The sequence below is a fragment of the Musa acuminata genome, chromosome BXJ3-5 (assembly GCF_036884655.1).
Source record: "Musa acuminata AAA Group cultivar baxijiao chromosome BXJ3-5, Cavendish_Baxijiao_AAA, whole genome shotgun sequence".
Lineage (NCBI taxonomy): Eukaryota > Viridiplantae > Streptophyta > Magnoliopsida > Zingiberales > Musaceae > Musa > Musa acuminata.
The window spans coordinates 42,087,556-42,107,226 of NC_088353.1; the positions used below are offsets into that span (position 1 = coordinate 42,087,556).

At 39.5% G+C, this 19,671-nt stretch overlaps 3 protein-coding genes across 3 annotated transcripts; 1 reads left to right on the top strand and 2 right to left on the bottom strand.

Annotated features, from left to right (window-relative positions):
* Positions 1-374: 374 nt before the first annotated feature.
* Positions 375-7,399, bottom strand: LOC103986028 (serine/threonine-protein kinase PBS1). The gene is made up of 5 exons (XM_009403894.3): positions 7,011-7,399; positions 6,380-6,585; positions 5,968-6,157; positions 2,008-2,399; positions 375-1,248 (listed from the first exon to the last, which is right to left on the bottom strand). Exons 1-5 carry the CDS (start codon positions 7,129-7,131, stop codon positions 769-771), a joined length of 1,389 nt encoding a protein of 462 aa, XP_009402169.1. The 5' UTR covers positions 7,132-7,399; the 3' UTR covers positions 375-768.
* Positions 7,400-12,058: 4,659 nt separating this feature from the next.
* Positions 12,059-13,854, bottom strand: LOC103986029 (transcription factor TCP20-like). The gene has a single exon (XM_009403895.3). The coding sequence runs from the start codon at positions 13,215-13,217 to the stop codon at positions 12,279-12,281; it is 939 nt and encodes a 312-aa protein (XP_009402170.2). The 5' UTR covers positions 13,218-13,854; the 3' UTR covers positions 12,059-12,278.
* A 3,731-nt stretch (positions 13,855-17,585) lies between these two features.
* LOC103986030 (peroxidase 51) lies at positions 17,586-19,414 on the top strand. The gene is made up of 3 exons (XM_009403896.3): positions 17,586-18,081; positions 18,402-18,593; positions 18,669-19,414. The coding sequence occupies exons 1-3, from the start codon at positions 17,875-17,877 to the stop codon at positions 19,239-19,241; spliced, it is 972 nt and encodes a 323-aa protein (XP_009402171.2). The 5' UTR covers positions 17,586-17,874; the 3' UTR covers positions 19,242-19,414.
* The last annotated feature ends 257 nt before the right edge of the window (positions 19,415-19,671 follow it).

A 19,671-nucleotide genomic window follows, 5' to 3' on the forward strand; every position in this document is an offset into this window, starting at 1 on the left:
TAATAAAGTTGGTGATTCTTCCATAAAATCAAAAGAGACATCGATCCATTACTAGCTGAAGTAGGCTAATTCCTAAATCCAAAAAATATATAAATAACCTAAAAAAAATGGACTAATAACTAAAGGCAGATGGTATTGGCAAGAAGCAGAATAGAAAGATGAAGCTGGGGGCATCATGATGCAGAATGGAGGGACAATTCAGATAAAGAGACACAGCTACAGCAACAAAAAAGTTCAGTGTCACTTTCCACCTTTAAACACAAAACTTGCTTTACAGGTTCATTATGGAAATTTTGTTGGTAGGAGTACAGAATAAGAAGCTAACAATTTTCTCCAATGTAACATAAATAACCCGACTGGACAAGCAATCCAGCTATTCAAAGATGATGCACAGAGTTCTATTTCTTTGATTCAGATACATTTGCCTTCACAATTCTACAACAGATGCAGGAAGGTTTTAGAGTATAATCGAAACAGCCTGCCTACTCAAATTGGGATGGATAAAACCTTCCCACAAGTTATTCAGTCAGGATGAAGAAAAGGCAAAATACAACATGCAAAAATTTCTTGAACTTACAACAAGCACAAGAAATCCCGATACTCTCTTCAGTCATTACCCATCTTTACCGGATGCAGAGTGTGTTTTCTTTCTCTTCCCATGAAAAAAGGAATTAGATAAGGAAAAATAAGCTAACTTGTTAACAGGTACTTGCTATAATTTGCCACTTCTCTTGTACAGGAAAAAAATGGGAAGAGAAGTGTTCAGCTTCAGCTATTAGCACTTGAAGCATTTCGTGAACTGGCTCGTGTTTTCCCCCGCCAATTCTCTCCCCACATCTTTGCCTCTGCCACAGCTCTCTCCCGATCAAAATCCTTTTTGAAGATCCCAGCCATCTCCCTTGGTGAGTCCTCTTTCTCTGATCCTTCTAGCTCGCGTTTTCGGCCAGAATCTCCCACTTCCTCATTCTTTGTAATCATTCCACTCCCTCCGCGGATTCTTCTTTCATCATGGTCACCCCCAGATCTGTTACTAGAGGCAGGCGAGGCATTCGGATCATAAGCTTTGTTTGCCAAGTAGGACAAAGCAGTGACGACATCTGCAATTCCAGGACGGCTAGCAGCTTGTTCTTGGATGCACATCGATGCTACAGCAAGTGCTTGGTAAAGCCCACGCATTGGAAATCGGCCTTGCAATCTAGGGTCGGCAAGCTTTGGGAGTTTTTTTCGGTCGTTGAACATGGGCCTTGCCTGGGAATACATGAAATCTGATGAAACACATGGAGAAAATTTGCATGTCTTTTCATGCATCCTAAATCATAGCATTGAAAACCCGACGAACTTTTCTACCAATAAAATATTATTCACATTTATGCTCATAAAAGTCTCTGCTGCTCTCCAATCTAAACAATAATCCCAGTTTGCCATAGAAATATGCATCTTGAATAGGCAGATGAATGCATTACAGTTGTCAAAATGTTTAACCCAGTCTTTCATCAATTTAAAGTTGGTCCCATATATATGGATAAACTATTTGCTCAGTTGATATTATGTTATATGCAACCAAGTCATCAAATCTAACTTGGAGCCAGTTTCATTTACTATGCAGCAGAATTGCTACTAAAGTTAGTAGTCAACTTAGTGCTTTAAGTGAGTGAATTTAAACTAACCTGTATGGTTGGAACTTGGAACATTATGGCTTCTTGTTGTATGGTGCTCATGACTTGGATTTTCCATTGAATTTATTCAAAAAGATGTATGCCCAAATTATCTGAGTAATTATAAATACTTCATGATTAAGAAGAATTACATTAATTAACGCATATGGAAGGACAAGAATACAAATAGGTCAGTCATAACAGGTTGCTGTGCTCACTTGATAATTTTCCACCATATATTTCTAGATCAAACTTGACACACCTGATATAACTCACAAGTAGTCTCCAACATTCAAGATCATGATAATAGCATCAAACGATAAATTTAGTATGAACAAATGAAGAAGCTTACCCAGGAAATAAGGTTTTGTTCACCATGTGGTAATGCGCTATCAATGGCCTTCCGCCCTGTTATCAGCTCCAGAAGTACAACTCCAAAACTGTAAACATCAGATTTAACTGTCAGCTGTCCAGTCATAGCATACTCCGGAGCACAATAGCCATAGGTGCCCATCACCCTCGTTGACACATGAGATTTATCGCCAGTTGGACCGAGCTTTGCAAGACCAAAGTCTGAGAGCTTTGGGTGAAACCCCTCACCCAATAATATATTGGACGATTTGAAGTCCCTATAAATGACTGGTGGGCTGGCTTTATCATGGAGATATTCCAACCCCTTAGCTGCACCTGCAGCAATTTTCATCCTTGTGTTCCAGTCCAGGGGTTCCTTGTCAGGCGGGAGATCTGTAATCATTCAAGCTCTCAAATATATCAAAACATTATTAGGTTCTTAAAGCTTTGCAGGACAAATGACTTTTTCCAATTTAACTATGAAATAACAAAGGTTCTCGTTGCTTTTAGGTAAAAGTAGTAATTTACTATGTGCAACATGTCCAGCATGCGGGAACAAGATCAAAAGGTGCTTTGGACATGATATACATGATTTCCACCAAGAATAGAAAATCCCATCCCTATTGTACTGAAATATATTCAGACGATCAAGGAAGAACTGAGTTAATTGCACCAAACCAATTTGTGAACAAGTCAAACGATCATATAAATCACAGAAAGTCATATGAATAACTAAAACTGGAGGTCTCTTGAGGTTTATTGCTTAAAGATAAAAGCTAGGACCTAAAGAAATGTGATTCCAAGTCTAATTGAGAACTAACAACTTAGTCTTCAAATCTTAAAGTTTCATGATTCTTCTCAAGGAATTGTTACTTGGTGAAAATTGCAGGCATCATTACATTCTAAATATTGACATTGAACAAAAACCAAAGAAAGATTTCCTTGTTTCTGTTAAAAGTAACAACACCACCTGGATAAGATTTCTCAAAACCCTGTAAAACTAACATGATATAACAAAAAACTTGCATTTGGGAAGACTGGTGCCTGATTTTATGTGTGTGCTGGCACTCAGAAAAATACGTTGAGCCACTATGAATGGAGAACTTGATACTCAAGATACCAACCTTAAAGCAAGCCAGTCCAGAAAATGTTTAGAAAAGTTTGTGGGCCACATGGCTATCCAAAATCATGAGATGATGCTTATCCAAGAAAGCAGAAGAGAATACTTTTATTCCAAAACAGACCTTTTAAGACTGATTTCATTAAATTAGGCTCTACCTACACGTTTCTTCTTTTTTTCCGTTGTATTGAATGTCAATTCAATTTGTCATTTTGCAGCAGGGGTAGAAAGTCCACACATATAACCTATAGAAGGGCTATAAATCAACTAATGTAAACAATTTTAATAGTTCTACTTAAGGAGAGATTTGCCTATTTGGAAAATCAATTGGAATATACTATTAGTTCAATAACTAAGTACAACAACTAGTGGTGATATAGATTGTTTTTGTTTGCAACTGTTAGAACTTTTAAAAGGAAGGAATTCAGCCAGCACACTTTCAAGTTACAGACCAACAGATCTTTATTATGAAAAATGTCATGTTCTTTTACATCTGTTATTTTCTGTTCTCTTTAGATCAACTAGTTCACATCAGATTCCATATTAGAGCAACAGGACATGCTGCAGCTCATGACTTTTGGCCATGATCCTTTTAAGAATTTCAAGCTAATATTGATCAATACTTTGTTTCAAATTTGAGTTCACAACAACGCAAAAATGAGAATGCAGAAATGTCCAGAACCCAAGGTTTGATAATCATGGTTAACTGCCGCTGAACATACAAAAATTTGGCTTTACCATAAGCATATGTTGTCAAGGATCTGAAGAATGAGGAAATCATGGGTTTCAATATGTCGCTTGTACATTCTTGAATTAAGGATCAACAAACATGATAGATTTCCTATTGAGATCCTTGAAGCTCTGACAACCATGAGTTTACAAGTTTATATACCCTCTTTGACAAGATCTGTAGGACAGATTGGTCCTGTAATTCCTACAGCAACCGGAGTGTTGATCAGATAGCAAGCTAGCATAATCCCAGATTCAACTATGAGAAGAAACATCAGGGTACATCAATTTCCGATGATTCTTCAGTAAAAGTGGGGCACATCATTCAATCAATCATGAGCTACAAAGTTTCTGATAGTAAATGCCTTGAACATGATGGCATTATAGTTTGATAATGGATAACAACATCCCCATCACAGAAATTGTTTGGTAAAACTTGTTGTGGATTGCTATCATATCTATGCTAACCGTCTGGCATGCTCAAGCAGGAAAGAACCCAGAAACTAATGTAACAAAGTTTTGGTGACAGCTTGAATTCATTGAGGTTCGACTTCAGAATTCTTTGATCTACATGTTGTTTTTGGTCCTTATGATCTTCCATATGCAGCACATTTATCTCTTCCCTGCAAACTTGAGGAACGTCTTGAGTTTGTGCTTGTCAAGATTTAGGGGCAATACAAGAAGATAAGCATTCTCTCATCTTTCAAGAAGAGGGTCTTGGAGAGTTTTAAAAGTGGCCAATAGGAAATCTAAGGAGAAGAAATCCCAATGTTTTGGTGACCTGATCAAATTAGGAATCAATATACTGCTAAAAGAAATTAGTAGACTCAACCCTGACTAAAAGTTAGAATGTAAGAATATAGAAACTTCCACCTAGTATTATCATGATTTGATCTTAACCTGAACAAGACCCGACTTAATTAATCAAACTTGTCATCTACCAATCAAACTTGGTTTCATTATTGTGTAATGTTGAATTAGACTCACACAGCTGTTTTAGCAATACTAAGCAATTAAAAATTCAGGAATGAGATTTGGCTGGATAAGTGGATTAAGATCATGACCTCAGAGATAATTAGATTTCCCTACTAACAAACTTGAAATGTAGCATTAAAGAAGAGTAAGACAGGCAACCTTTTTCACAAAACTAAGCAAACACAGTGGCCTTTGATTTTCAAAGTATGCTATCCTTAATAGAGCTAATCCTTTCGCTCTTTGGGATTCCATCTCAGACATAAGATGTATACAGCCAATTAACATGTGGCCTAGAGACCTAGATGGTACTTGATGGATGACAATGGAAAAGCATCTTTCTTAAAGGTAGCAATTCACAATGTTAATCAATTGTCATAGAAACTCTGTTCCATTCATGCCACATGAACAAAGACCAATTTGAAAGTTACAGGACCTTACTTGCAATGGTTGTATCACAAGCTAGCAACATATGGAATAGAAAGTCTTCACTCCTACTTTCATATCTTTGACAGAAGAACATAAAAAAGAAAAGGAAATGAAGACAAAAAAGCAAAGTATAAATATATGAAACATACATAGGGCTGGCATCGGGGTAACATGGCGGGTTTGAGTTGATTTTATTCAAACCATTCTTGCCCCACCCCGCCCCTGCCCTGGTTATAGTATCTATCATCCTGGCCCACCCTAAAACAAAAAAGGACTGACGGTTTTTGTTATTCTCCACTCTTCCCCAATGTGAATAGCCTATAAGAGTACATGTAAGCACATGGATTATTTAAAAGATAGGGCACACACACACACACACATAATTGTTGGACCAAATTTTTCATAAGGCAGGGACTTCAGAATATGGACAAGTGAGATCGTCCAATCCCCATCAGTTCTAAAAAATAATCTGCTGGCCCACTTCATTTCCAGTCAAAGACCAGCCCAACCATGCCGGCTTTAGATAATGCACCATGGTTTGCTTTGAGATAGCCATTCCTAAGCATAGGTAGCTGATACTAATCTATTTTCTTGTTCTCTCTTATTTTTTGACAATTAACAAGATACAGTGCTTACAATGCCAGAAAATAAAAGTTAAAAGACTAGAGAAATCCAAACAATGAAATTCAAACTAGGATATAGAAACCATACCATGTAAATGATCTTCCAAAGATCCCAATGGCAAAAACTCATAAACAAGAAGACGTTGATCTCCATCAGCACAGTAACCTATTAGATTTACTAGGTTTGGGTGATGCAGCAGGCTAAGCATCAGTACCTCCACCAGAAACTCTCTATTTCCTTGGAGGCCCTCTCTATCCAACTGTTTCACAGCCACAATCTGCCAACAGAAGTAGAGACAGAAAAGATTCTAATGAACAAGAGCAAATTTAATTCTTTTAATAAAAAAGGAGAAGAATGAAGAGAAGGGGAGGTTCACACAAAAAAAATCCAAATCTCACAACAAAATATGCATATTTTTTTCCTAGGAAACATGTTTGTCTGAAAAGATCAAGAGTACTTATACAACAACTAAAGCAAAGTCATTTCCAAAGAAACTGACCTGACCAGTGCTCTCAAGACGCCCTTTGTAGACCCGCCCAAACCCCCCTTCTCCTAGAAAGCACTCATCTCTGAAGTTCCTAGTTGCAGTTGCAAGCTCCCGAAAGGTAAATGTATGTGCTGAAATGTTAACACTAGACACATCCTTCTCACTCTGCGCTTCCCTTTTTGAGCCTGAATTGCTTCGATGATTCACACTATCAGCTACTGCAGATCCAACAAACATACAGAATAAAGAACATTACAAAATTGTAAGAAACAGATATCGATAGAACAATTTTATCAACAGTAAATGGCAGATAAAAATCCATCGACTCCATGTTGCATCATAAGGGAAAAGGGAACATTATTGAACAAACATCAGCCTGATTAAGCATAAAACTGGGTAGCAAAATATACCATGTTCGTAAATTGTTGCCATAACCTACCAATTTCATACAAAATCACCAGTACAATGACACCAGATACACGAACCAGATCAAAGCATCGAAAGATAAATGGGGTGATCGACATTACTACCAATCCGCATTAAAAATCATCTTTTTATTCCGTTCAATTAATGTTGCTTCTCTAATCTCCAGATCGGATCAACCTTCGATTAACAAGAAAAAACTGAAAGAAAGAAGACGAACCCGAGGACGAACGATCGATGTGGGGAGGAACCATGGGGTGCTCCTCCCGGCTATCGTCCCTCCCATTCCCTGGATTCAACACCCCTCCCCGCCTCGACTCGAAGCACGGGAAGCAACCCATCCCTCCCCGCGATCAGATCCGAGCTCAAGGGGCGAAAAGCCCCTAAAGATCGGCTTTTTCGGCTCCGGCTCCCATATTCCCCTCTCCTCCCCCGCCAAATCGATTCCGGGCATCAAACTCGATTGCGATTCCTTGTGCTCTGCGGTCGGAACCACCGAGCCACCATGGAAGAAACGATCTCTAGCGCCGGGTAAGGGGCACAGCAAGGGGACGGAGGCAAAAGAGGGGAAGCGACGGCGTACGCGTCGGCTCCATATGCGCACGTTCCTATAAGAATCTATCCACGCCTCAATGGAATTTATGAAGTAGAATAATGTTGGCGGTAAGAGATGTCCACTTAAGTCAAAATAAAATTAAAATTAATAAAGGATAATTAATTTTAAAGGCAAGAAAAAGAGGACACATATCACATATATTAATATTAAAATCTATATTTATAATTTATATTATATATATATATATATTAAAATATTATTTATGAGATCCCGAGTTAAATATTTTCTCTAACTTTTTTTTAAGATACTTAAAAATTCATAAAAAATTTCAAGAAGATTAATCCTTTATAAACATACACACAAAATGTTCTACGACCTAAATAAAATTAATTAAATTATATATATATATATATTTTAGAAATGCACATTATATGATTTTTGATGCTACTGTCCTCTTTTTGTTAGTTGGCATACCCAAACTCTAAAATGTCTCAAACATGATTTTCTAAGTATACTTTAAAGCCTTAAAATGTGATTTGGGAAAAAGTAAAACATCCCCAATAAATTCAAATATAACTCATAAATAATTAACACAACATTAATCATATCGATAGGTAATTCTGATCTCCAGGCATAGCAGTGGATATTTTCTTATGTTCTTGAACCTTGATTGGTGCAATTATGTTCCTTTAACTCGGTTAGCTTCCTTCAATTCAACTAAATGGTCATGCCTTCTTCTGTTCTGATCACAGTTATCCTTTATTGGATTAAAAGAGACGTCGGAAGTATCTAATGCCGCCATCAGATTGCTCATCATATGTAGTTATTGTAATTGTTTTATTGTGACAGTCTTCATAATTCTTGAAGGGTTATTGTAAGCTCCCGTTGTCGGTGATCCTCATCGAGGTTATTGATCACCGACGGCTTCGTTCGAGGCAACCAGAAACGTTTGTCAGGAAGATCTCTCTCTCTCTCTCTCTCTCTCTCTCTCTCTCTCTCTCTCTCTCTCTCTTTAAAGACCTGAGTTTAGAAAAGATTCTCGATTAGATTCTTAAACATTTAAATTAGAAATTACTGAAGTAGTTTAGGGATAGAAATTACTGTAGAATCTCTTTTATGATTAAAATTATCTGAACATTTGATTAGGAAAAATATTATCTGAATCTGCGATGGAGTAGCTTAACTTAGCTAATATTCCTCTCTCGATTATGATTTTTAAATTGGGATAATCTAGATACTTAATTCTTCGTAATATGATGCTATAAACTATAATATTCAACCCTTGCATATTTGCATGAGTGAGGTTCTCACCTTGGAGTCATCTGTCTATGTGTCTATGTTGTGGATATTGTGATTAAACTATAACCATTTGATTGAAAAAAATATTGGTGATGTTTAGATTTATCCAACTCGATTTGGCTTACGAGAAAGACTTGAATATTCGCTTAGGCATTAAGATGGGCTCAAATGCTTGCTTTGCAACTGATTTAGTCAAATAGGATTTTTAACATGATTTCTTTGATGCTCATGTGAATAATCAATAAGGGTAGAGTAATTTTAGTAAATAGTATCTGACCTTGATTACTATACTTAATGTAATCTTTTTATAATAGGTTAATCGATAAAAATATTTAGAAAAATAATCCTCAATCTATCACAATTACACATAATATTCTCTAGACTAATATTACGAACTAAAGTTCACGTGTCATAGTTGTGGACTAGATCATCTATGCTATCACGCATCAAGCTACTATTAGGGGATCCAAAAGTATAATTATGTATTGACGGGATATGTTGGTTAATAGTAGGCCAAGTGCCCTTCGACACTTGGCTCGGGATTGGTGTGTTGGAGGAGGCGTTGCCCTAATTACTTCGACTTACTTTCCTACATTAGGCATCAAGTTGGTTTGCACACATTGGGTCGGGACCTGGTCATATTGGGTACTTGATTGATTTAGCCACCTTGAGCATTCATCGACCTAACCACCTTGAATGTCAACCTTGTCGCGTTGATTGTGCGACCATGTGGGTGCTTGGCACATCTAGCTATCTTGGGCATTGGCCTAGTTGCCACCTCAGGTGTTGGCTAACATGATCGTGTCGAGTGCTTAATCGAACTAGCCATCTCAAGCGCTTGTTTGACCTATCACCTTAGGCACTAGCCGACTTGGCCATCTTGGGAGATGGTTGATTAGATCCCTCTAATGTCCAAGTTAATAATCAATGAAGTAATTTAGGGGTAGCAATGAGAGTCTAACTTCGGGGTATAGAATTCCCTTTTATCATAAAAATTCTCTAATAATTTATAATTAAGAAAATATTATCTAAACAAAATAACATTGAATGAGTAACTTAACTGACCTAATATTTCCCTCTCAAATATGGTCTTTGAATTGGGATAATCCTTAGACAATTCTTCACAATACATAATACCATAAACTATAACATTCAATAATGCAAAATAATCCTTCTACGGTTATAGATGTCGATGGTTGTAGTTCTTATATGTAAATGTCTATATGTAAATGAATAAGATTCTTACCTCCGAGTCTTGTACCTATGTTTTTATACCTTGTGATTGAATAATATGCATTAATTATAATCGTATGATACAAAAAATATTAGTGATGTTTGGATCAACCCAACTTAGTTCGAGCCTATATATGTATGACAAAGGGGAAGACTCAAATGCTCCGGGGTTGGGAGGGGGGGGGGGGGGGGGTGTTCGAATATGTGCTCTATGACTAACATGTAGAAAAACTAAGGTCGGGTGGAGTTCCCGATGTAGTTATTCCGATGCTCAAGTAAAAAACTCACATTTTAGTAAACAATAATTAAGCTTAGTTACCAGCCCGAGGTAGTCTTTTATAGAGGATTAACCAAGGAGAATATTTTTAAAAATATTTCTCACTCTGTCATTTCTTGGTACAAGTGGGATGTTCTCTAAACTGTTATTTTAGACTAATGTCCACGTGTCTTAGTTGTAGACTAAGTCTTACCTTTCTCACTCTACTACCATGTATTGAGCCATGTTGGGGGAGAATATTTCCTCTATCATTTATACGAAGGACGTATTAGATATTTTAGAGGCTCTCATTTATGAAGGATGTATCATGCATGTAAGATGTTTATATCATGAAGAATATGTCAGATGCCTCGAATGCTTTTGTCTACAAAGGACGTATCACGTGTTAAAGATACTCACATTCATAAAGGATACATTGAAAGTTAGGATGCTTTCATTTGTGAATGACACATCATACATTTCACATGCTTTTATCCAGAAATGATGCATCATACATTGCAAAAGCCTATGTCCATAGAGGATGCATCAAATATTGGGATGCTTTAGGTTGTTTTAATTGTACTATCATCGAAGGGAGTGCTTCAAGCTATTTTGACCACATTCAGGCTATGTTATCGCGCTATCGTCGAAGGGGGTGCTTCAAACCATTTTGACCACTCTTCAAGCTTTATTGATCGTGTTGTCATTGTAGAGAGTACTTTGGGTTGTGTCAACCATATTATTACCATAGAGGGTGTTTTGGGTTGCGTAAGCTGTATTGTCATCGTAGAGAGTGATTTGAGTTATTTATGATCGTGCTATCATTATAGAGAGTACTTCAAGCCATACAATCATGCTATCATCATAAGGAGCAACATATGTCATTTTGGCTACGGTTTGGGCCATGTCATTTGTGTTGCATCGTATTAAGCGCTTCAGGTCATGTTGATTGTGTTGTCATCATAGATAGTGCTTCGGGCCATGTTGGCCATGCTGACTTCGTAAAGAGTATTTTAGGCCATATTAGTTATCCTGGTGTCATAGAATACTTTAGGCCATTTTGGTCATATTTATTATCGTAAAGAACACTTCAAAACACATTGGCGATCCTATAAGTTGAAAGTAGAGTACTCTCGCTAGAGCGCTTGTTAAGTGGGTTGATGGAATGACCTTCTTTTGATATGGTCCCTCCTAATACCAAAGTGATAGAAAAAATATTGGTGATACCTATATGAGGCCAAGTCAATTTGAGCCCATATGTGCAAGAAGTCTTGCGAAGGACCATATGCTTAAGGATTAAGGAGGACTCAAAGACATGCTTCATAGTTGATCGACACAAAGATCAAGATAGGATGGAGTTTCCAACATGATCTCTACGACACTCAAGTGAATAATCAATAAGTGTGGAGTAATTTTAGTGAATGGTATCTAACATCGATTACCATGCCTAAAGTAATATTTTATAGCATGTTCATCAAGAAAAATAGTTTATGAAATATTTCTCTGAAATATTCCCTCAGACTGGTATTTTGGACTGATGTTGGTTGTGAAACTAGTCTTGCCTTCTGACTGCTGCTGACAGTATTACCATACCTCCCAGCTACTATTCTGGGAGAATATTTGCCTATTATCATCCATCCATCCATCCATCCATCCATGTAGGTTAGAGGTTACAAAAGTGAAACTTCATTCTCCATGTAGTTCCTCTCTTATCACTCTTCTTACTGAAGAAAGTTATAAGCAAGAGAATCCTGTCACATAACATAGTTCTGCATGATATATCCTCTCTCTCACTCTCCATGTAGTTCCTCTCTATCACTACTCCCACCTTATATTTGCAGTTTATGTTAGTAGAGAATAGATAGAATATACACACAACATTCACCAACAACAGTACACTTCTTCTGCACAACCAAAAAGAATATTGAGGTCCAAAGGTTAACTACTGCAGTTTCATATTTGAGTAGAACACTGCATGCATTCTTTTCCCCCAGAAAAACCCATTTTAATTCAAAGTTATTCAAGAAGGAAAACTCTTCAAAGATCGAGGTAATGAAAACAAACTTTGATCTCTTTGGGTTAAGATTGCAAGTTCCATCCTTTTGATCTCCTAAAGTTTTCTACAAGAATTCCAGTCATTGTTCTCACTCTTGTGAATCATCCTGTGTTGGAAAAGCTTGCTGCTGTTGCTGCTGCTGATGGTGCCGCAATTGCCCACCTTCACTGGAACCTGCTCTGCCCCTTGCACGCCCAATCTGCGGAAACAACTGGTACGTGGCCTGCGGATGGAACTCCCCACCGTGGCCATCCTGCGAGAGCCCCAGCTCCAGTCCCGGCGACTGCTGCCCGTGCGGCGCCAGCATCGACACGAAGCTCATCGCACCGACGTCGGCACCAGGCAAGTCCATCCCGTGCATGCCAACTCTCTGCAGGAAGCTGCTCATCGGTCCATTGCCAGTGCCGAAGCTCGAACTGGAAGCCATGAATCCGGAATCGAGCACACCAGGCGGCAGCAACAAGCCCGGGAGGGGCGGGCCGAAGTTAGCGGCCGCCAGCATGGGCCAATTAGGCCGGGCCTGTCCCAGCTCATCAAGCCTGCGGTGGAGGCCGGCGGGGATGGAGGCGCCCGGGCGGGACGTGGAACCAGCCACGGCGGCGGAGGCGAGGGCCGAGGACGGGACGGTGCCCGTGCCTGTGGCGGCGATGATGGACGACTCTGCCTGCTGGAGGAGCCACTGGATGGTCTCCCCGTCGGACTTGTGGCCTAATTCCCTGGTGAGCTGAAAGATCCTGGCGGCGCAGAGGGCAGGCATCCTGATCCTTCTCCCCCTGCCCTCCACCTTCGTGTGCCTGTCCTTGTTGGAACTCCTCTTCGGCGCAAGCTGCCTCCTTTGCTCATCCTCCTCTGCTGCCACCACCTGCGACCACCTCTCCTTCACCGAGACCGTGGAAGGCAAAAGATCTCTGCTTTCTGCTGCTGCAGAGGCCGTGGTGGCTTCTCCTTTCTCTGCCTGTCGGAGGCCCAGGGCCTGGTGGAACCTGGGGGCCTCTTGTGGCTGCTTGGATGAGTCTCTGCGATCCATGGCAAGACAAAGCTTGGATTTTGGGGACCTGGCTGTGGAGATGGAGGCGAGGAGAGGGGGTGCGGAGGACAAGGCTCACAAATTCTGGCGCAGGAAACACCATATACTGGAGTTAAAGACCTTTGGCAATCAGGAACAGACCGTCGGAACAGAGATGAAACCCAAGATTCCCACTTTTCCGGTTCACAGTCTCATCTCGAATTCTTATTCTGAACACTCAGCAGCTTCTCTCTTTGGCTCAGAGACAACAGAGAGGACGTGGAGGGTTTTGTATGGGTTTTATCTGGGAATTTGGACATAGACAGCAGCAGAGAAGAAAAGGCTGAGGGCTGAGAGGAGAGAACAAGCCATGAATAGTTGCTGGTTTCAGCAATTGAGGCTTTTACTCTCTGCCTTAAGTTTTAACTGTCCACTGTTCTCCCCCCAAGAATTCTATTGGTTACTGCCTCTCTGAGTCTTCATGGTTGCCATGCAAAATCCTTCCCATCTCACTAACCTTTTTGGTATTCCTTGTCTTCTATGACCTCTGCCATTATTGCTTCCAGCAGAAAGATTTTGCTTCTTGTAAGGCAATCAAAGGTCTTGGTGGCAGTGGATCCACATTTGGCAGCTTACAACCAGACATCCTGTCCTCTCTCCCCTCTCCCCTCTCCCCTCTCCCCCTCTTATACCTCACAGATGATGTCACATATGCACAGAAAGAGAAAGCACAGAGAGGGTTGACACCAATCACAGTATGCAAAACTAGCCTACAAGTTTGAGAATTGCATTGAAAATGGGAGTTTTGTAGCTCAGTGTTGCTGGGAGATAACCCAACCAGCTCCAAGAAAATGACGTCAAATCCTCACTCATCCTCGGCTCATGGACAATTATTCCTTTCCTTCTGTGTTCTCCTGTTGGCCATTCATGTCCAGCTTGCGCAGGATGGATGGTGGTGGAGGATACTGTTTTCCTCACTGACAGATCCTGTCATCCCCAGGAAAGCTGCAAGTGCTTCCCTTCACCTGTTTGATGTTTCCCATCGTCACTGACCTTTGGTAAGTGCGATGGGTTGGCTGCACACAGTTCAAGAAAACTGAGTTGGAATTTTCCCCACTATCTTCACCTTCTCTGCATGGCTGTGAGGGAAGGATAAATCTCTTCTTCCTTCCTCTTACAAAAGATTACATGGTTAATTTTTCTAACCTTTTGTAAATTCTTGAAAGTATAGTTATAAAATATGAATGGGATTGAGTTGTTAATTCAAAATCAGAAACTAAACTTTTGATCTGTGCAGATGATTAGATAAATTGTTTGCCACTTTAAAATATAAGTTTTTTAATTATAATAACTAAGATAAAAAAAACTATATTATTTTCACTTTCTTGTCCACTTAGTATGTTTGATCTGTTCCTACATTCTCTTTTAACTATATTATAAAATTAATTAATAATATTATCCATATTTTTAATTTTATTAAACATATGGTATGATGAATTGACCCATTTGGTTAACCCAATTATCACTATAAAATATATTATTGTGTTAAATGTTTGCCAAACTTAGTTGAGGGAAATAAATGGGTGTGCTTGTATACATTATTATGAGTTATGTGGGCTTGACAATGATTTGAATGAATCTTTTATATATGGTATGTAATTTTGAATAGTATCGTCTGGTACGAGCAATATACAAACCGTTCGTTACCGAACCGAACATACTATAGTACTATAGTGTTTACTGTAGTACTGTACTATAGCAATACTAAGAAATATTCAAATAAAGATGGTTTGTAGAAGCTAGCAATACTACAAGAACAAGATTATAAGAAAGTTTATATAAATAATAAAAATAGGGAAATCTATATGCAATATCAAAAGATCCACAGCCTAATATATAAAAAAAGGAAATATTTTTTTTCTTGATTATGCACAGTTCTTGGTACATTGTGGTTCATTCAACATATATTTTTAGTTTTTTACTCTACAAATTCTAATTTAGCACATATAACCCTCCAAATATCAAGATTATTCATATATAATATTTTCACTAGATCCATCAAAAAAACTAAATTGAATTACTATATTAGCCATGGTTAACAATAGTTAGTTTGAGTTATAATAAATTTAAAATTTTAAATTATCTAAAATATCATTAATATTCTCACCATCATAAATATTTTGATGATCATTTTAATTGGTGATAGTTTCAACTGCAGTTCTGAAATCCTTTTTTAAACAGCCAAATAAATGAAAATAATTAGCATATTTATGCAAGTTCTTAGGTTAATATATGCTGCACCCAAATTTAGAGGGATAAGTATAATGAGATATCTGCACCTAAATTGAGCTGACTTGCTCAGCTGATCACCTTTGGGACCCTTCCAAACAATTCCATGACTATTGCCACACCTTAATATGAGCTGATGAGTTGAGTGTTGGGATCTACAAATATTGATAGCTAAAAAGCATAAATGATAGAGTTCATGTCTTAGCCATCTAAATGTTAATATTTTTTGCTGGAAATCTACAGATGTAAATCATAAGAAAACTAAACATCTGGAAAAAAAAAAGCTAATCCATTGTGTTTGATTCCAGAATGTAAGTTATCATGCAAATTGAGTGAACAAAACTAAAACTGGATAAGAAAAATTGAAGGGATCAAGCAAAGAGTTATTGCATACAGGATGTGGAGTTGGGGGAGGGGGTGCTCAGTCAAGGAGATTGGTTCTGATGGTTAACAAGATTCAATCTCTTTTTATATCAGTAGAGGAACCATGTTGATTTGAGATATATGAGTTCAGGAAGTTTCTCCCTTAAGTAATTGCTTCCTCCCAACTTGTCCATTGTCACTTCAATAGACACTCCTTTATCAATTAATTATGGTATTTCTGTTCATTAGTTTGAACAATTCCTGATCAAATAACAGGGGAATTTGATTGTTCTTGGTATTTGTAGTAGCTTCTTAACTCTCTTCCACACAATTCAGCCTTTCCAATCATGCAATGTTGACCACAAGGAATAAGTTTTTGGTGGTTGTCTTTGTTGTGGAGCATTTTAGAAGAACCTTTGTCAACTACACTTTTTGTTGATTCTGTATGCTTCTGAAGTAAGTTTGGGTGGTAAAAGTGGTCTGCAATGCAAGCTGAATATTTGTGCTGAAATGCAAAAAAGGCAACCTATCTTAGTGTTTAACTACATTTTTATTATCACCACCTTATTACTGATTTGAGCTGAAAATAATCCTGTTGTCTTACAATAGTGATATTTAAGGAAATATCTTTAATCAAATCAAAGTATTCAGAACACTTTTTAGAGTCTCTAGTAAAATTTTAATCATAATATTTATGAGCATACTACCCTAAATGATTCTTCCTCATCTTATTTGTAGTTGAAACTCTATCTTTTATCAATGTAATTTATAGGTTAATTTTGATTAAGTAGAATTGGCTTGAAGATGCAAGCCTAAACATCATCATCCCATTGTAGCAAATTTGAACTTGTGTTGAACAAGTTGTAATCTAATACAAGTTATTGTCAGACTACACCTGTGAGTGGCTGGAGTCTTAGATTGGGCAATTCCAGCTGTTGGACAAAGAATCTAAAGCTTGGAAGGCCATTAAGAATGAAGACAGTTATAAGATCACATCTCCATCTGAATTGTGTCAAAACTCCCCCAGAGAATTGGTTAGATGTCAATCACAATCACACAAATCATGGCACAAATGCAGTCAAGAAGATACAGATGATTCATAAAGCATTTTGACTTTTTTCCTCAATCCATGGCAAATGCTCTTGCACAAGACAGATAGGAGGCATGTGGGCATTAAATCTCCAGATTAGTTTAAGTTAGCAAGTTGACTAGGAGATCAAAGTTAAATCAAGAAACAGCAGACCTAGTATTCTATTTTCCCAATCCTGGATTCAGTATGGTATTAGAGTTATCAGATCCAATGGCTTCATCTATACAAAACACACCTGATGATATAGGTTTCACTGTGAAAGGTTGAGAGTTGCTGGGATGATACTGCTAAACAAGTCCCCAAAACCCTAATCATTAGAGCAACAACAGATTCCACTCAGCCAGAAGAAAAAGAAGAGAATGTTTAACTCACAACACTAACTTGCATTTGATTACTTCTTGTTCTTCTTGCTGCATGTGAGGGTGGATGCCAATTAGGTCAAGACAGCTAGCCTCATGGAATGTTAAAAGTTGTGATCACATTCACAAGTCAATCCTGTGACCCCACAAAGACATTAAATAGATATATTTATGTACACCTCTATCAGCATCCAACCAAGTCCTCAGCACATCTGTAAACAGGCAAACACAGCTCAGCTTACACAAGATAAAGATGCAGGCTTGGACTTTGGCCTCGAGCTCTGGAAACACAAATAAACCATTGCCGTGTAGAGATCTTATTGGACTGGCAGCAACTCCCAAAGCTAAATAATATGGTGGTGTTGCTCCACAGCAAGTGCCTTCTTGGACAAAGTGGACAAGCACATGGTAAAGGAAGGCTTTTGCGTTTCCCCATCACCCCAATTGGCTCTATATAGCTTGCACTCTTCGTGGCTCTTGTTCTTTTGGCATAGCAGAGCCTGCAAAAATCCATCTTCCTCCTTGTGTTGCCCACATACAGGTGCAGGGTGGTGGGGATCAAGAGAAGGCATAAGGGATGGAGCTGTGGAAGCTATTGCTTGCTTGGATGGGATTAGCGTTGATGCTGAGGACTGGAGAAGCTCAACTGAATCCCAACTTCTATCAGGTTTCATGCCCCAATGTGGAGTCGATTGTTAGGCGGGCTGTTCTGAAGAAGCTGAATCAGACAATCGTCACGGTGCCGGCGACCCTCCGTCTCTTCTTCCATGATTGTTTCGTTGAGGTAAGCTTCCAAACCTTTCATCAAGCTCATTGAAGCATGCTGTAGAGTTTCTCATTTGAGGTGCTCGAGAGTTAAGATCTGCAACATTACCCAAAAGAACATTAGGAGGAGGGCCGCTTGAAATTTCATACAATCAAATTGACATAGAACCGATAGTGAATAGATCTTATGTTATATTTCTTGCCTGAATCTAGTAGCTGGATTTGTCTTCTCAAAAGACAGAGTCAGCTCCAAGAGTTGTACTGCAAATTGCTTCAATGTTCCATTTATGGGCTTTCTGCTCCCGATGATAAGAAGATGTACGCTGATATGGCTTGCAGGGTTGCGACGCGTCGGTCATTATAGCCTCACCCAGAGGCGACGCCGAGAAGGACGCGCCCGACAACCTCTCGCTCGCCGGCGACGGGTTCGACACCGTCATCAAGGCCAAGCAGGCGGTGGAAGCGCAATGCCCGGGTGTTGTATCCTGTGCTGATATCCTCGCCATTGCCGCCAGAGACGTCGTCGTCCTCGTAAGTATTCCGACCGATCTATATCTTTGCGCCGATCTTGACATGGATGAGTTCTGATGGAACCTTGTGGACCAGTCCGGCGGTCCGACCTTCGCCGTGGAGCTGGGTAGGCGCGACGGGGTCACGTCGCGAGCTGATCGAGTAACCGGCAACCTCCCTGGCCCCGAATTCAGCGTCGACCTCCTCTCCTCCATGTTCCGCAAGAACAACCTCACCACGAGAGACATGATCGCCCTCTCCGGTGCTCACACCGTCGGCTTCTCCCACTGCAACCGCTTCGCGGACCGCCTCTACTCCTTCAACTCCACATCAGCCGTCGACCCGTCGCTGAACCCAGCGTACGCCAACGCGCTGATGCGGGCCTGCCCGCGCAACGTCGACCCGACCATAGCCGTCAACATGGACCTCAATACTCCCGTCACCTTCGACAACGTGTACTACAAGAACTTACTGAACGGGGAAGGCCTCTTCACCTCCGACCAGGTGCTGTTCACCGACCAGCGATCGAGGCCAGTCGTGAAGAAGTTTGCGGCGGACCAGAACAGCTTCTTCAAGGCCTTCGCCAGGTCGATGATCAGGCTGGGGAGGCTCGGGGTGAAGACGGGATCGCAAGGAGAGATCAGGAGGGACTGCACGGCCTTCAACTGACGGCAATTCGCCGCACAGCACCAGCCGATGAGGCCAAATTGGATCTGAACTTGTCAATACATTTTTGTCACAGCTGCTGCTTGGAATCTGCAATGGGCAGCAACAACAGAGAATAACATGATTACATTCATGTCGTCGTTTCTAATCGAATATAGTCGATCACATTGTGTTGATTGTTAGATTCTGCAGTGGTGTTTGTGGAGCGCTTAAATGTAAAGCAAGGCTTACATTGGAAGGTACACAGAACAAAAGATAACACAAGCAACAAATAGACTGCTTAAAGCTAAGATATAATAATCAGAGGTGTAATGCAGAACAAGCATACAATCAATTCCAACCAAATAGAAAAAAACAAAATTGATTCAGGCATTGAACTAATCTTGAAGAGAATAATTCTTGAAACATACATATAATTCTTGAGCAAAACCAA

Bases quoted from the DNA above. Each gene is read 5' to 3' on its own strand.
- LOC103986028 (XM_009403894.3), bottom strand. From the start codon at position 7,131: ATGGGTTGCTTCCCGTGCTTCGAGTCGAGGCGGGGAGGGGTGTTGAAT. The intron at 6,586-7,010 runs GTTCGTCTTCTT...TTGGATCTGCAG, and splicing joins CATCGATCGTTCGTCCTCGG to TAGCTGATAGTGTGAATCAT. The intron at 6,158-6,379 runs GTCAGTTTCTTT...TTCTGTTGGCAG, and splicing joins GTCTTGAGAGCACTGGTCAG to ATTGTGGCTGTGAAACAGTT.
- LOC103986029 (XM_009403895.3), bottom strand. From the start codon at position 13,217: ATGGATCGCAGAGACTCATCCAAGCAGCCACAAGAGGCCCCCAGGTTC.
- LOC103986030 (XM_009403896.3), top strand. From the start codon at position 17,875: ATGGAGCTGTGGAAGCTATTGCTTGCTTGGATGGGATTAGCGTTGATG. The intron at 18,082-18,401 runs GTAAGCTTCCAA...TATGGCTTGCAG, and splicing joins TCCATGATTGTTTCGTTGAG to GGTTGCGACGCGTCGGTCAT. The intron at 18,594-18,668 runs GTAAGTATTCCG...CTTGTGGACCAG, and splicing joins CCAGAGACGTCGTCGTCCTC to TCCGGCGGTCCGACCTTCGC.